This window comes from Primulina tabacum, chloroplast, assembly GCF_025594145.1.
Source record: "Primulina tabacum isolate GDLZ voucher LSFC59-2 chloroplast, complete genome".
NCBI lineage: Eukaryota > Viridiplantae > Streptophyta > Magnoliopsida > Lamiales > Gesneriaceae > Primulina > Primulina tabacum.
In genome coordinates, this window is record NC_069828.1 from 112,501 (window position 1) to 127,500 (window position 15,000).

Genomic DNA, 15,000 nt, shown 5'->3' on the forward strand with positions numbered 1-15,000 from the left:
TATTTTTTTATGGACTGAAAAAAATCATTTGAAAAATAAAGAAAGAATATTCTTATTTTTTATTTTTTTTAGTAATATTTTATACAATTTTTCCATATCGTTCACCTATACCTATTCTTTTTTTTATAAAAAAAATATTTCTTTTAAAAAGAAAATAAATCTATAATGAATTAGGAAAACGTATATTTATTTTGAACAATAGATGTCTTTCACATCCAGCTATACCAATGAGTAATCTCTTAATTTTAATTTCAATGGCAGTTCCAAAAAAACGTACTTCTGTATCAAAAAAGCGTATTCGAAAAAATGTTTGGAAAATGAATGGGTATTGTGCATCGTTAAAAGCGTTTTCCTTAGGGAAATCTCTTTCTACCGGGAATTCAAAAAGTTTTTTTGTGCGACAAACAAATAAAATAAATAGTAAAACGTTGAAATAATCTGAATCGGGCTGACTCGAAAAATTGACTGATTTTATTTCAAAAATAAAATTCTTGATTTCCATTCCCTATCGGAGTTAATCAATATAAAATGGAATTCTCGCCGCTTTGAGAATCTAGAATATATAAAAAACTCTTTTACCAAATTCGAAAAAAAAGAATACTTTCTTTTTATTAAAAATTAACAAAAAAACACAAGATACTCGATTTTTTTAGTATATCTTTTCATTTTCAAGGTGGGGAGTATTATCTTCCCCATCAACCTATTTCTTCCAATAATATAAGTTTTTATTTTTTCTATATATTAACTTTCTCTATATCTATAGAAGAGCGAATATTTTTCGTTACTAAAATAATGGAAACTCAAATTCTAAACCCTTTTGTGTAACTTTATTACTTTTTTATTTCCTCGAAATTCCTATATAAACCGCCCTAATATCTCTTGTGATGAATCCATTCAAAAATACTTATTGAAATTATTCTGGATAAATAATGTGTCAATTGTGAATGATTCAAAATGGATTTGTTTTTATCAATATTCATTGATAAACTGCATTTTTTGTTTTCGATTTTTGAGAGCAACTAAATTTTTAAATAGTTCATTAAAACAAAAATTTCCCTTAATTAAATTGATAGTAGGATTTTTGAATTTTGCAAGAATTCAAGTTGACGAGAGTATAAAATAAGATGCACGAAATCAAAATGAAGACTCTAAACTAAAATAATGAACCTTCAAATACCTATGTTGAAGAAATTTTTATTCATCAATTTGAATCTTTCCTAAAAAATATTGCAACCAATCGAATTCTTAAATCTAGACGATTGCTTAGTCATAGACTATTATGAGTTCAAGATAAGCCGCTATGGTGAAATTGGTAGACACGCTGCTCTTAGGAAGCAGTGCTAGAGCATCTCGGTTCGAGTCCGAGTGGCGGCATGTCATCTCCTAAAAAAAGTAAATAGATCCTATAATGAATCCAACCCTCCATATGGATTTTCTAATTAAAGGACTCCTATAATCTTATGATATTTTCAACCTTAGAGCATATATTAACTCATATTTCTTTTTCGCTCGTTTCAATTGTACTTATAATTCATTTGATAACTTTTTTAGTCGATGAAATCGTAAAATTATATGATTCATCCGAAAAGGGCATGATAATGAATTTGTTATCTATAACAGGATTATTAGTTACTCGTTGGATTTATTCGGAACATTTTCCACTAAGTGATTTATATGAATCATTAATTTTCCTTTCCTGGAGTTTTTCCCTTATTCATATAGTTCCGTATTTCAAAAAAAATAAAAATATTATAAGCACAATAATTGGCCCAAGTGCCATTTTTACCCAAGGCTTTGCTACTTCAGGTCTTTTAACTGAAATACACAAATCCACAGTATTAGTACCAGCTCTTCAATCTGAGTGGTTAATAATGCACGTAAGTACGATGATATTAGGCTACGCTGCCCTTTTATGTGGATCATTATTATCAGTATCACTTATAGTCATTACAGTTAGAAAAAATAAAAAGTTTTTTTCTACGAGTAATCGTTTTTTAAATTTCAATGGTTCCTTTTTCTTTGGTGAAATTGAATACATGAACGAACGAAGTACTATTTTCAAAAATACTTCTCTTTTTAATTATTACAGGTCCCAATTGATTCAACAATTGGATTATTGGAGTTATCGGGTTATTAGTCTAGGATTTATCTTTTTAACCATAGGAATTCTTTCTGGAGCAGTATGGGCTAACGAAGCATGGGGATCTTATTGGAGTTGGGATCCAAAAGAAACTTGGGCTTTTATTACTTGGATCGTATTCGCGATTTATTTACATACTCGAACAAATATAAAATTGCAGGGTACCAATTCAGCAATTGTGGCGTCTATTGGATTTCTTATAATTTGGATATGCTATTTTGGGATAAATCTATTAGGAATAGGACTACATAGTTATGGTTTATTTACATTAACATATAATTGAATTAAACACGATTAATTTTAAGGGGTTATGATGAATAGGAATAGAAAAGTGGACAACACATATCAGATAAAAAAAACTTTGTGTGAACAGGTGAGAACCCTGTGAATTTAATAGTGTAGTGATTCACAAGGTTCTCACCTGTTCAAATTTATTTTTTTTACTTAACCTAAGAGAAGAAAAAAAACCCTCTTTTTTTCATTGTACAACGAACATAAAAAAAATAATATTTTTTTTTCTTTTTTATTCATCAAAACTATCCATAAAAAGAATTAGATAGAATAACTTCAACCTTTTCAACTGATAGTGAAAGAACAAAATCAGGATACATACCAATACCTAGTACGGGTAAAAAAATAGAGATCAAAATAAATGACTCTCGCGGTCCAGAATCAAAAAAATAATTGGTTGGTACATTAAATATCTTGTATCCATAGAACATCTGGCGTAACATAGATAATAAATAAATAGGAGTTAATATGATTCCAATTGCCATTACAAAAGTAATTAGTAGTTTTGTCATTAAAAAATATTTTGGACTAGTAAGTAGTCCAAAAAATACTATTAATTCGGCAATAAAACCACTCATACCTGGTAATGCAAGGTAGGCCATCGAAAAGCTACTGAACATCGTGAATATTTTTGGCATTGGGATAGCTATTCCACCCATTTCGTCAAGATACACAAGACGTATTCTATCATAAGTAGTTCCGGCCAAGAAAAAGAGTGCAGCACCAATAAATCCATGAGAGATTATTTGTAAAAGGGCTCCGTTGAGCCCCATATCAGTGATAGAACCAATTCCTATAATTATGAAACCCATATGTGATACAGAGGAATAAGCTATTCTTTTTTTTAAATTCCGTTGACCCAGAGATGTTGAAGCTGCATAGATTATTTGCATTGCACCTACTATCATCAACCAAGGAGAAAATATAGAATGAGCATGAGGAAATAATTCCATATTGATTCGAACTAATCCATACGCTCCCATTTTTAATAAGATTCCGGCTAGAAGCATACAAGTACTATAATGTGCTTCTCCATGGGTATCTGGTAACCATGTATGTAGGGGTATGATTGGCAATTTGACAGCAAAAGAAATAAAAAATCCAATATATAATAGTATTTCCAAGCCCACAGGATAGGGCTGATTAGCTAATATTTCAAAATTAAGTGTTGGTTCATTAGAACCATATAAACCGATACCCAGAACTCCCATTAAAAGAAAAACGGAACCACCCGCTGTATACAAAATAAATTTTGTAGCTGAGTACAGACGTTTTTTTCCTCCCCACATGGATACAAGTAGATAAACGGGAATTAATTCTAACTCCCACATCAGGAAAAAAAGTAAAAGGTCCCGAGAGGAAAATAATCCTATTTGCCCACTGTACATTGCTAACATCAGAAAATGAAATAATCGAGAATCTCGAGTAATAGGCCGAGCCGCTAAAGTAGCTAAAGTCGTAATGAATCCCGTCAGTAAAATAGGTCCTATAGAAAGTCCATCTATTCCTAATCTCCAATGAAAATCAAAAAAAGCGATCCATTGGAAATCCTCCACTAGTTGGATTAATGGATCATCCAATTGAAAATGATAACAGAATGCATAAGTCGTTAGAAGAAGTTCTAAAATACATATGCATGTAGTATACCAACGGATTAGTCGATTTCCTATATGTGGAAGAAAGAAAATTAATGAACCTGCAGATATTGGCAAAACTACAATTATTGTTAATAAAGGAAAATGATTCGTGGTAAAGACAAGATACATTTGGGCCAGAAAAATCCGTGCTCAAAATCAAATAAAAATATTTTGAGCACGGATTTTGTCGGTAAAAAAAAGATGAATTCAAGGAGAGTTTTATGGAACGTATCAATAAGCTAGACCCATACTACGAGTTGTTTCTTGCAATAAATAAACTCGAACACTCAAGAAATCGGTCGGACAGGCAGATTCACATCGCTTACAACCAACACAGTCTTCGGTCCTTGGAGCAGAAGCGATTTGTTTAGCTTTACATCCGTCCCAGGGTATCATTTCTAATACATCAGTGGGGCACGCTCGAACACATTGAGTACATCCTATACATGTATCATAAATCTTTACTGAATGTGACATTGTATCTATACAGTTTTGAACATCATAAGATTTCGATCTAGTAAACTAACTGAGAAGTGGATCCTATATTTAGATACCGGACGAATCAATGAGTGATCAGAATCAATCTACTTCCGAATTGATTTAGGAGCTAGGGCCAAAATACTTTGATTTCTTCTTTTTTTGCAACCATGATCATACTTGACCTATCAAACCTGCTAATTTGAATTAATTTATGACTATTCGAATTTTGATTTATATGATTAATACTATTTATTCAACAAATTTGATTGGTTAATACGAGTTGATTTTCTGTTACGATAAATTGATGAAATAATAGCAGGTCCAATAGCTGCTTCAGCGGCTGCAATAGCTATAATAAAAATTGAGAAAATGTCTCCTCTTAATTGACGATTATCAAAAATATCAGAAAATGTTACAAAATTTATATTAACTGAATTTAATATAAGTTCAAGACACATAAGGGCTCTAACAATATTCCGACTTGTGATCAATCCATAAATACCAATAGAAAATAAAAAGGCACTCAAAACAAGTACATGTTCCAGCATCATTAACCAACTCCTTATCAATCTTGATTCCTTTCAATCTGAACAATAATTCAATCGATTCGATTCTAACAAGTAGGAAACAAGGGAATATATTAGTAATAGATCGATAGAAAAAGGGATTTCTATTTTAGACAGGAACTAAAGGGATTATAACATTCCTTTTTCGTTGATTCTATTTGAATTCTTCGTTTTAAAGATTTATTATTGACGAGCTATAACAATTGCACCTATTAAAGCAACTAAAAGAATTATTGAAATGAGTTCAAATGGAAGAAAAAAATCTGTTGATAAATGAATTCCAATTTGTTGACTATTACTTATCAAATCTTGCTCTAGAATCTGGTTTGATTTTGTAGTCCAAATGATCCCATACCACGACGTATCTGGAATAGTAGTAATTAGTGAAATAAAAAGACTTGTACAAACCATTGAAGTAACTCCATCCCCAACGGTCCAAAGAGAAAAATCTTTGTAATATTCTGACCCATTCATGAACATCACAGCAAAAATGATTAAAACATTTATAGCTCCTACATAAATAAGAAGCTGCGCAGCAGCTACAAAATACGAATTCGATAGAATATAGAATAAGGATATACAAAAAAGAACCAATCCCAATGAAAAGGCCGAATAAATTGGATTCGGAAGTAATACTACTCCCAGACTTCCTAATATAAGACCCGATCCCAAAACGACTAAAATAAAATCATGTATTGGTGTAGGTAAATCCATTTTATTTTATAGAAAAAAAAGAAATCGAAATATTTCATGACTTTATTGACCTGACTAGGAAAGAGGAGGTTATCAGGATACTTCTTAATCTTAATTGACTGAAATTTGAATGGAGGTGGTGTGGGTTGATGTAGATAGAGTTATGGGGCTACTATATTATCGAAACCAGAATTTAAAACTATTGAAATCATATTCGAATATAAATTGACTTTCAATTCAAATTAAACCACAATTATCGCCAAGTAATCGCTCATTTGTATTGACCAAGCAAAAACCTCATTCCCTAATTCAAGAAAAAATCACTTTTGAACCTAAAGGAATGTTTTTTGAATAACGATTTTATACATTTTTGATTTGAGGTGAATTCGAAGAAATTGTTCGAATTGTATAATCGTCAATTATTGACACCGGTAACCGACCTAAAGCAATTTGATTATAATTCAATTCATGACGATCGTAAGTGGAAAGCTCATATTCTTCAGTCATTGATAAACAATTTGTTGGACAATACTCAACGCAATTACCACAAAATATACAGATTCCAAAATCAATACTGTAATTAAGTAATCGTTTCTTTCGAATATCAGATTCCAATTTCCAATCAACAACAGGTAAATCTATAGGACATACGCGAACACATACTTCACAAGCAATGCATTTATCAAATTCAAAGTGGATTCGGCCTCGGAAACGTTCTGATGTGATCAATTTTTCGTAGGGGTATTGAATAGTTAGAGGTAAACGATTCGCATGGGACAAGGTAATCATGAAACCTTGACCAATGTACCTGGCAGCTCGTAGTGTTTGTTGACTAGAATTTAAGAACTCAATTAACATAGGGAACATATCGAATATCTATAACTAAATTGATAGTTGTTTCTTTCTCTTGTTTCAGATAAGTTGTGAATAGGGAATTCTTTTACAGTGAAAGAAGTTGGGACGAAGTTGTTAATAATAAATTACCTAGCGAAATAGGTAAAAGAAATTTCCATCCAAGATTTAAAAGTTGGTCTATTCTCAGTCTCGGTAAAGTCCATCTTGTTGCAATAGAAATGAACAAGAACAAATAAGTTTTAGCTAATGTAATAAAGATATCGATTATTGTTCCAAAAACCTTACTTTTTTTTTTAATGTCAAAAAGCTCAGGAACGAATATGTATGGAATAGAAAGATTCCAACCCCCAAAGTAAAGAACTGTTACAAATAATGAAGAAACAAGTAGATTTAGATATGAAGCAACATAAAATAAACCAAATTTTATACCTGAATATTCGGTTTGATAACCTGCTACTAATTCTTCTTCTGCTTCTGGTAAATCAAAGGGTAATCTCTCACACTCGGCTAGAGAAGAAATTATAAAAACTATAAACCCTATAGGTTGTCGCCACAAATTCCACCCCCAAAAACCATATTTTGACTGCGCTTCAACTATATCAACTGTACTTGAACTATTAGATAATCATAGTCGACGCTAACATCACTGCTCCTGTCGCTATTACAGAATCGTACATGAGATTTTCACCTCATACGGCTCCTCATAGGTCACAAATAAGGACCTTTCTACATTATTTTTTTGTGGTTATAAGATCGATCGAGAGTCAAACGCTTATTCTAAGGTTTCGAATTAGACCAATGAAATTCTGTCTGCTAGATTTCGAATAAATAAAGTGCTTCTGAATTGATCTCATCTTTTAATAATTTTCATTTTTCTTTGTTGATTAAAAACTTTATCCTTGAATAAAAAAAGGCTTTTTAGACGAATATCACATAGATATCTCAACCTATAATTTTCGATTACGAAAAAGAATTAGCGATTGCATTTCATAATAAGAATTCTATCTTTCTAAATAAGGATAGGTATGAATAAAAAAAAAAAAAGATCTCTTTTTGCAATTCTAGTCTTTCTATTTTATTTCGTTCCTATTCTCCTTTCTCAAAAAAAAGGGGACGTTATCTAAAGTAAAAGATTTCTTCGTTCTTGATAGTTATTTACTTAATCGGTGGATAGGAACATACTCTAGATCGAAATTGTGGGGGGTACTTCTTAATAATTTCTACCAACTTAAAGCCCGAACTCAAATTCCTTTTCTATAAAGAAATATCCTATTGGATAATTTCCAGAATCTCTATTATTAATCCTTTGTGTATCTTGGTCTTCCTAACCATTCACTCATTTTGTTTGAATCTCCCATTGGGGCAATCGCTATGTTAATAGATGGTAAAAACCCCATAAGTTGATCTTTTGAACCCGCTTCAAGTCATGATGACTAATCAACTAATCTTGGGGTAAACAGTCTCGACTGCTTATGTCTTTACTTTCACTTAATTCTTGTACATAGGAAATGAGATTGAATTCCTTTAACAGCAAATCTTTAAGCCGTTTTATTTCACTCATATAACTATCTGGTTTATTTTATCAACCCCAATGATGAATAAAAAAATATAAAATAGATATTCAGTTCATTTAACTTTCTTGCTAGAAATTAAAAGAAATAGGGGAATTTTTATGTCTCACTGAATCACACGTAGAGATATTGATAATACACACAGAGTTAATGGTATTTCATAACTAATTGATTGAGCAGCAGCCCTTAATCCACCTAAAAAGGAATATTTATTATTTGATCCATATCCCGACATAAGAAGTCCAACGGGAGCAAGGCTTGAAAAGGCGATCCATAAAAAAACACCAATACTAAGATCAGCTAGAATAAGTCGATAGCTAAAAGGAATTACTGAATAACTTAGTAAAATGGATATGACCGCTATGGATGGCCCGATACTGAATAAACGAGTATCGCCTCTAGATGGAAGAAGATTCTCTTTGAAAAGTAGTTTTGTACCATCTGCTAGAGCTTGAAGAATTCCTAAAGGCCCAGCGTATTCAGGTCCAATACGTTGTTGTATTCCTGCAGATATTTCTCTTTCTAACCAAACAATTACTAGTACACCTAGTGTGATTCCTAATACAAGAGTCAAAATAGGGACAAGCATCCATATGATCCTATAGACCTCTTTTAAGGATTCCAATCTGGAAAAAGAATTGATAGTTTGTATTTCAGTTGTATCAATTATCATTTCAACGATCAACTTCTCCCATAATGATATCTATGCTACCTAGTATCGTCATAATATCAGCCAATTTCATTCTTTTAACTAACTGAGGAAGAATTTGCAAGTTGATAAAACCCGGTGGTCGAATTTTCCATCTCCAAGGAAAAACACTCCGATCTCCTATCATAAAAATTCCCAATTCGCCTTTTGGTGCTTCAACTCTTACATAAAGTTCTTGTTTCGACAATTCAAAAGTTGGAGAAGGTTTTTTACTAATAAATCGATATTGAAAATCATTCCATTCAGGGTTTTTTATTCTATCAAAGCGTCGGATTTCTAAATTCTCATAGGGTCCCCCTGGAATTCCTTCCAGGGCCTGTTGAATAATTTTTATGGATTCTGTCATTTCACTGATTCGTACTAAATACCGCGCTAATGAATCCCCTTCTTTTTGCCATTGAACCTCCCAATCAAATTCATCGTAACACTCATAACGATCAACTTTACGAAGATCCCATTGTATTCCGGAAGCTCGTAGCATTGATCCTGATAAACCCCAATTTAGTGCTTCTTCTGCGCCAATAATGCCTACGCCTTCAACTCGTTCTAAAAAAATAGGATTCCGTGTAATAAGCTTTTGATATTCAGCAACCCCGGTTAAAAAATAATTGCAAAAATCCAAACATTTATCTATCCAGCCATGAGGTAGATCAGCAGCTACTCCTCCGATACGAAAATAATTATGCATCATGCGCATACCGGTGGAAGCTTCGAATAGGTCATATATCAATTCTCGTTCTCGAAAAATATAGAAGAAAGGAGTCTGTGCCCCAATATCTGCCATAAAAGGGCCAAGCCATAACAAATGGGAAGCGATACGACTCAATTCTAACATAATAGCTCTGATATAGCTAGCCCTTTGAGGTACTTGAATATTACCTAGCTGTTCCGGTCCATTTACAGTTATTGCTTCTGTGAACATAGTAGCTAAATAATCCCAACGCGTTACATAAGGCAAATATTGTATAATTGTTCGATTTTCCGCAATTTTCTCCATCCCTCTATGTAAATAACCCAATATTGGTTCACAGTCAATAACATCTTCACCGTCGAGAGTAACTATCAGTCGAAGAACACCATGCATTGATGGGTGGTGAGGGCCCATATTGACTATCATGAGGTCTTTTCTTGTAGTTGATGCAATCATAAGTTTTTTTTTCTCGAGTTGTTCTTCCGTGCGTTTCTGAAAGTAAAAAGAAGTTTATCAAAATGGAAATGAATAAGTTTAAATGGTATCACACTTCAAATTAACGAGTTTTTATTTCTCGAATACCCAACTCACCGATTAATTCTTTATAACGCCCTATATTCTTTTTTGACAAATAAGCCAGCAGCCGTTGACGTTTTCCCAAAATTTTTCGCAAACCTCTCTGAGATGAAGAGTCCTTTTTGTGCAATTCCAAATGTGAAGTAAGTCTCCTTATTTTAGTGGTGAAACTGAATACTTGAAATTCAACAGACCCTCTGTTTTCTTCGTTTTCTTTTTGAGAAATAATCGAAATGAATGAATTTTTGACCATAAAAAATGCCTTTGCTCCCTTTTTTTACAGATATGGATTTTACTGATCAGTAATAATAATGCTATTCATTTTAATGTGGTATATACAATTTATGAACTCCTAAATTTTCTGAAGTAAAATCAATCAATCCAACCAATTTAAAATTGGATTTAGATAGAGGATAGAAAAGGATTGGTACTTTTTCGCATCGAAGAATTTAGACCGAAAATGAAGCAGGTTCTGTTGATTTCTTTTGCGATCTAATTGAGACAAATTTCGTATTAGCTATTCGAATGAAATGTAAGACATGTGATGTGTGTATTTGGTTGCTTTCATATACTCTACAAGCATATAGTAAGTATATAAGTATATAGTAAGCATATATATAGTTAAAAAGTGTATTATTCACGAATTTTTAATTCGTGGATACATCTCTATCCTTAATATACAAAAATGACTGCCATTATTGGTATCAAACCAAGAACGATTCATACAAGCTAAATCTTCTAATCGATAATTAGGCCAAAGAAAAAGCTTTAATTTAATTAATTTATTTTTCTTTCTATCCAGATGTTTATTATCAGACGAAACTTGGTTGCTGTTTTTTACATTCTTCTCGTTCCAAAATACTGAATTTCTATCTACACCATTCCTACTCTTCGAATTGAAACAAATCAGAATTCTCAATTTTCTACGACATCTAAACGATAAAATATGTTCAGGAACAGGCAAATCTAAATGAGCTTTGTGCCTAGTTTCAGTTATTCTTTGATGTGGTGAACTAGCTTCATAAAAATTATTCTTAGAAACATATCTTTGTTCTTGGTATTTTTGATTTGTTTGGTGCTTACTCTTTTGAAATAAGGAAATACCTATGATTTGATACATAATCAATTGTCCATCGTCGTTTCCAGGCAAATGAATGGGGTCTATAATCAATACTCCCTTTTTCATCAATTCTGTAGGAGTTAAACTCTTCTGAATCAACATTATATCCAAACTCATTTCTCTCTTTTGAATTGAGGATATAATAATTTTTCTTGGATCTATTAGTCTAAGGAGGAGACAATATACCTTGATATTATTGATCATTTTTTGATTCAAAGTATCGTCCCGTCTCAATTGAAAAAGCAAATAACGTTTCAGGAATAAATCTAGTTCTACTTCTGTGTTACTTTTGTATTGTTTTTGCTTTTTCCCTTTTTTCATGTCTGATCGTTCATAATTTTCTTCAATGTCTTTTTCTTGTGAAAGAATAGAGCGAAGGTATCTTCGGCTTGTGGATTCTTTTTGTTCCTGATTTCGATGATTTTTAGTCGATGGTATCAAAAAACTTCTTTTTTGCTTTTCATTGATCTTTTTATTTTCACTACTTTTTTTATTTCTATTCAAATTTAAAAGAAGTAATTTACTTGGTATAAACCAAGGTTTCGTTTTATATGCATTATAAAGTAACACAAATTCTGGGAAGAACCAAAGTTCAAGATTCGATATGGGATGCTTTAACATTTTTTCATTCATTCCCATCCAATCAAAAAATACTTTGTGGGAGTTTGTTGGATTGATTTCTGGAATAATAAGATAAAAAAGATCTTTTTTATTAATTATTTGAGAATTATTAGTACCAATCGGAGTATCTTGATTTATATTAATATCGATCGCGATCCAGGTTTCAACATCTACCCTTTGTATAAGAGAAAAATTGATAATTTTCCAATCAAAATATTTTCTATCCGCAGTTTTTTCCATAGGTAGAATATCTACCTTTCCTAGAAAATTATTGATATAAATACTCTTCAGCATATCAAAAAGGGTGTCTTTATGTGTGTTATAAGAAATCTCTTGGTTCTTATTTCCTTGAAACGGAAATATAGAAAAAAAGCATTCTGTTTTATTTTCATAATCATAATTTAAAAATTTATATAATAAAAGATCATATATATGGTATTTTTGAAAATTATCTTTTTTATTCGATTTATTCACTAATGAATAGACTTCAATTTTTTGTTGTTTTTTGGAATCAATTAATTCGTTTTTTTCATATGAATGCCGTTTGCTTAAATTTTCCTTTTTCGTCATACGACAGTGGCGAACTCTATTTCGCCACTTTTCTGATATTAATCTAGACCATCTCATCTGAGATAAATCGTAGTGATTACAGCCTTTCAACCATCCTTTCCATTGATTCATTTTATAACTCGAAACTCCTAATTTCGAATGAAACATCTCTTCTATTTCACAAGAATCCTTTATTTCAGGCTTAAGAAAAAAACGGATTCCTTGATATTGAAGAAGAGATCTTAATTTAGACGAGTTACTAACTTGGATTTTTGATAATTTGTAAAATACATATGCTTGTGACATGTAGGATAAGTCATAAAAATAATGTGAATTTTTTTTACTAATACTATCAAGTGGCTTTTTTATAGTTGATAGAAACGGAATTGGATTTTTATTTTTTTCATTAATATTTTCTTGCTTTCTTTCATTATTGTAAATGAATTTCTCAATAATTTTTTTTGTTGATGTAAGAAAAAGTTCTATATTCATTCTGGGAATATTAATGATAGATAAAAACATATATGTGTATATTCTTTCAATCAAGAAGTTAAAAAGGGGGAATAATTTAGAGATTAATCGATCATTTCTTCTTTTTAATATTTTCCATTTTGCTAATCTTTTAGCATTATAACTTATTTTGTTAGGACTAATATTATTTATATTTATTCTTGTAGTGACTTTTTTCTTCTCTTTTCTAATTCTTTCTGTTTGATTTCGAATTTGACTTGTTCTATCAGTCAGATCCTTCATCTTTTTTTCTGTCAATGAAGAATTTGACCAATTGGTAGATCCAATTTTACTAACGGGTTTGTTAATTTTTTGATTGCTGATTATGGAATCTTTTTCGCCTTTATTTTCACTCGATTCATATACTTCTCTTAATTGAAATAATAGAATTGGATTTACTTTTGAAAGTTTTTTTATTTTTTTTTTTATAAAACTGATGATAATCCATTTTTTTGTTTCTTTTGAAACTTTTCGAAGTGATTTTGTTTTTCCTTTGAAAACTATTCGAACTAGAAAATGCTTATTTTTTAATTTTCCAATTTGTTTTTTGAATTCCTTGAAAATTGGTTTAAAAAAGGAAGGCCGCTTTCGGGGTGAACCAAAAGGAAATTCAGCCTCTATTCCCCAAACTGTTAAAAAACAAAAATCATCTTTTTCTTTTTTCGTTTTCATTAAATTGTTCTGAGAGTATCGTAGTTTCGATTTGTGCCAAGGTTTTAGACAGAAAGGAAATAATATTTTTATCTGAATACCGTCTATCAACCAATTTTTCGGAAATTCTGTTTCTGATAATGGAACACCATTATAAGTACATTTAACATATATCTCTCTATTCCAGTCCTGTAAATCCTCAGACCATTCAGGAAGTTGCAATAGGAATATACGTCCAATATTTTTCGCGATTATCAATAAAGGAAATAGAATATATTTTCTAAAAATGGATTGAGTTACTAACATGCAACCTCTTATTACTTGCGTAAATAGTGTGGCATCCCAGGCCTCTGCTATCTCTACTCGTGCTTTCTCCTTTCTTTTGTTCTCCTCGTTTTTTTCTTTTCTTTTTGTTTGCTCTTCTGTATACTCTACAATTTTGAATACTTTCCTTTTTCCTACCCAATTTTTAAAAATTTGTTTAATAAACCCGGAGATATCAAAAGAAAAAAGAGGGGATTTTTTCATTCTGTTCAAAAAAAGAGGGTCATGCACGTTTGCTTGAAACAATTTCCAAATTACTATTTTACGCCTTTGAGCCCGCATAGAACCTTTGATTATACCTCGTCGGAAATCTGATTGTTGTGAATATCGCATCAAAGCTACTTGGTCTGTTTGATCGGGTGTATTAATATCCTTATTAGTATTAGGATCAGTTTCTTGCTTGTTACCAGTAAAAATTACTACACGTTTCGCTTTTCTTGAGCGAATTTGATGATCTACTGGAACGTCTTCTTGATGTTCTCCTGATTGTTGTTCCAAATCCGTGATTAATTTGTATGTGCATCGAGGGACTTTTTTAATGATTTCTTTTATTTTAATTGATTTTCTACGAATTTTTTGATGATTAGCATCCTTATTTACAAAATTAAAATAGTTCAAATATTTTGTTTTTTTTTCTGAATCTATTTTACTGATGAAAGTTAAGAAATCAACAATTTCTGTTGATAATGATTTTTTAGCAAATCTATTCATTTTCTGTTCAACTTCTAGGGAAGAAGTATCGAGAAGAAGGATACCGTGAATTCGGTTTATCCCAAATTGATTTAATAAATTGTCTATCGAAATTTTTTTTAGAATTGATGGTAAAGTACTTTTGTGAATTGTTCTCCGATATGATCCGTTCAAAAAGGGATCATACCCTTTGGATAAGTATTCTTTTGTAGACTCATCGTTACACAATCGAGTCCTTGTTTCGAGTATATTCAAAGAAAGATATTTTCTATCTAAGGCTTCAATTCTATTTAGAAATTCGTTGTTTAAATTTTTCCCTCTTTGTT

The 15,000-nt window shown here is 31.3% G+C and overlaps 11 protein-coding genes and 1 non-coding gene across 12 annotated transcripts in view; 3 read left to right on the forward strand and 9 right to left on the reverse strand. All coding sequences in view use genetic code 11, as the record gives it.

Annotated features, from left to right (window-relative positions):
• The first annotated feature begins 254 nt into the window (after positions 1–254).
• Positions 255–437, forward strand: rpl32 (ribosomal protein L32). The gene has a single exon. The coding sequence runs from the start codon at positions 255–257 to the stop codon at positions 435–437; it is 183 nt and encodes a 60-aa protein (YP_010599597.1).
• An 857-nt stretch (positions 438–1,294) lies between these two features.
• trnL-UAG lies at positions 1,295–1,374 on the forward strand. The gene has a single exon. It is a non-coding gene; the product is annotated as a tRNA-Leu (tRNA).
• An 86-nt stretch (positions 1,375–1,460) lies between these two features.
• ccsA (cytochrome c heme attachment protein) lies at positions 1,461–2,423 on the forward strand. The gene has a single exon. The coding sequence runs from the start codon at positions 1,461–1,463 to the stop codon at positions 2,421–2,423; it is 963 nt and encodes a 320-aa protein (YP_010599598.1).
• A 253-nt stretch (positions 2,424–2,676) lies between these two features.
• Positions 2,677–4,197, reverse strand: ndhD (NADH-plastoquinone oxidoreductase subunit 4). Its single transcript has one exon. The coding sequence runs from the start codon at positions 4,195–4,197 to the stop codon at positions 2,677–2,679; it is 1,521 nt and encodes a 506-aa protein (YP_010599599.1).
• Positions 4,198–4,299: 102 nt separating this feature from the next.
• Positions 4,300–4,545, reverse strand: psaC (photosystem I subunit VII). Its single transcript has one exon. It carries the CDS (start codon positions 4,543–4,545, stop codon positions 4,300–4,302), a length of 246 nt encoding a protein of 81 aa, YP_010599600.1.
• A 248-nt stretch (positions 4,546–4,793) lies between these two features.
• ndhE (NADH-plastoquinone oxidoreductase subunit 4L) lies at positions 4,794–5,099 on the reverse strand. Its single transcript has one exon. It carries the CDS (start codon positions 5,097–5,099, stop codon positions 4,794–4,796), a length of 306 nt encoding a protein of 101 aa, YP_010599601.1.
• Positions 5,100–5,297: 198 nt separating this feature from the next.
• Positions 5,298–5,828, reverse strand: ndhG (NADH-plastoquinone oxidoreductase subunit 6). The gene has a single exon. It carries the CDS (start codon positions 5,826–5,828, stop codon positions 5,298–5,300), a length of 531 nt encoding a protein of 176 aa, YP_010599602.1.
• Positions 5,829–6,167: 339 nt separating this feature from the next.
• Positions 6,168–6,674, reverse strand: ndhI (NADH-plastoquinone oxidoreductase subunit I). Its single transcript has one exon. It carries the CDS (start codon positions 6,672–6,674, stop codon positions 6,168–6,170), a length of 507 nt encoding a protein of 168 aa, YP_010599603.1.
• Positions 6,675–6,747: 73 nt separating this feature from the next.
• On the reverse strand, positions 6,748–8,906 carry ndhA (NADH-plastoquinone oxidoreductase subunit 1). The gene is made up of 2 exons: positions 8,354–8,906; positions 6,748–7,286 (listed from the first exon to the last, which is right to left on the reverse strand). Exons 1-2 carry the CDS (start codon positions 8,904–8,906, stop codon positions 6,748–6,750), a joined length of 1,092 nt encoding a protein of 363 aa, YP_010599604.1.
• Position 8,907: 1 nt separating this feature from the next.
• Positions 8,908–10,089, reverse strand: ndhH (NADH-plastoquinone oxidoreductase subunit 7). The gene has a single exon. The coding sequence runs from the start codon at positions 10,087–10,089 to the stop codon at positions 8,908–8,910; it is 1,182 nt and encodes a 393-aa protein (YP_010599605.1).
• A 100-nt stretch (positions 10,090–10,189) lies between these two features.
• rps15 (ribosomal protein S15) lies at positions 10,190–10,462 on the reverse strand. Its single transcript has one exon. The coding sequence runs from the start codon at positions 10,460–10,462 to the stop codon at positions 10,190–10,192; it is 273 nt and encodes a 90-aa protein (YP_010599606.1).
• Positions 10,463–10,846: 384 nt separating this feature from the next.
• ycf1 (hypothetical chloroplast RF1) overlaps positions 10,847–15,000 on the reverse strand; it is a 5,448-nt gene continuing 1,294 nt past the window's right edge. Inside the window, exons 1-2 of the mRNA in view lie at positions 12,906–15,000; positions 10,847–12,842 (exon numbers count right to left, since the gene is read on the reverse strand). The exon at positions 12,906–15,000 is cut by the window's right edge and continues 1,294 nt beyond it. Of these exons, the coding sequence (YP_010599607.1) occupies positions 10,847–12,842; positions 12,906–15,000 (4,091 nt within the window). The remainder of the gene's footprint in view (positions 12,843–12,905) is intronic.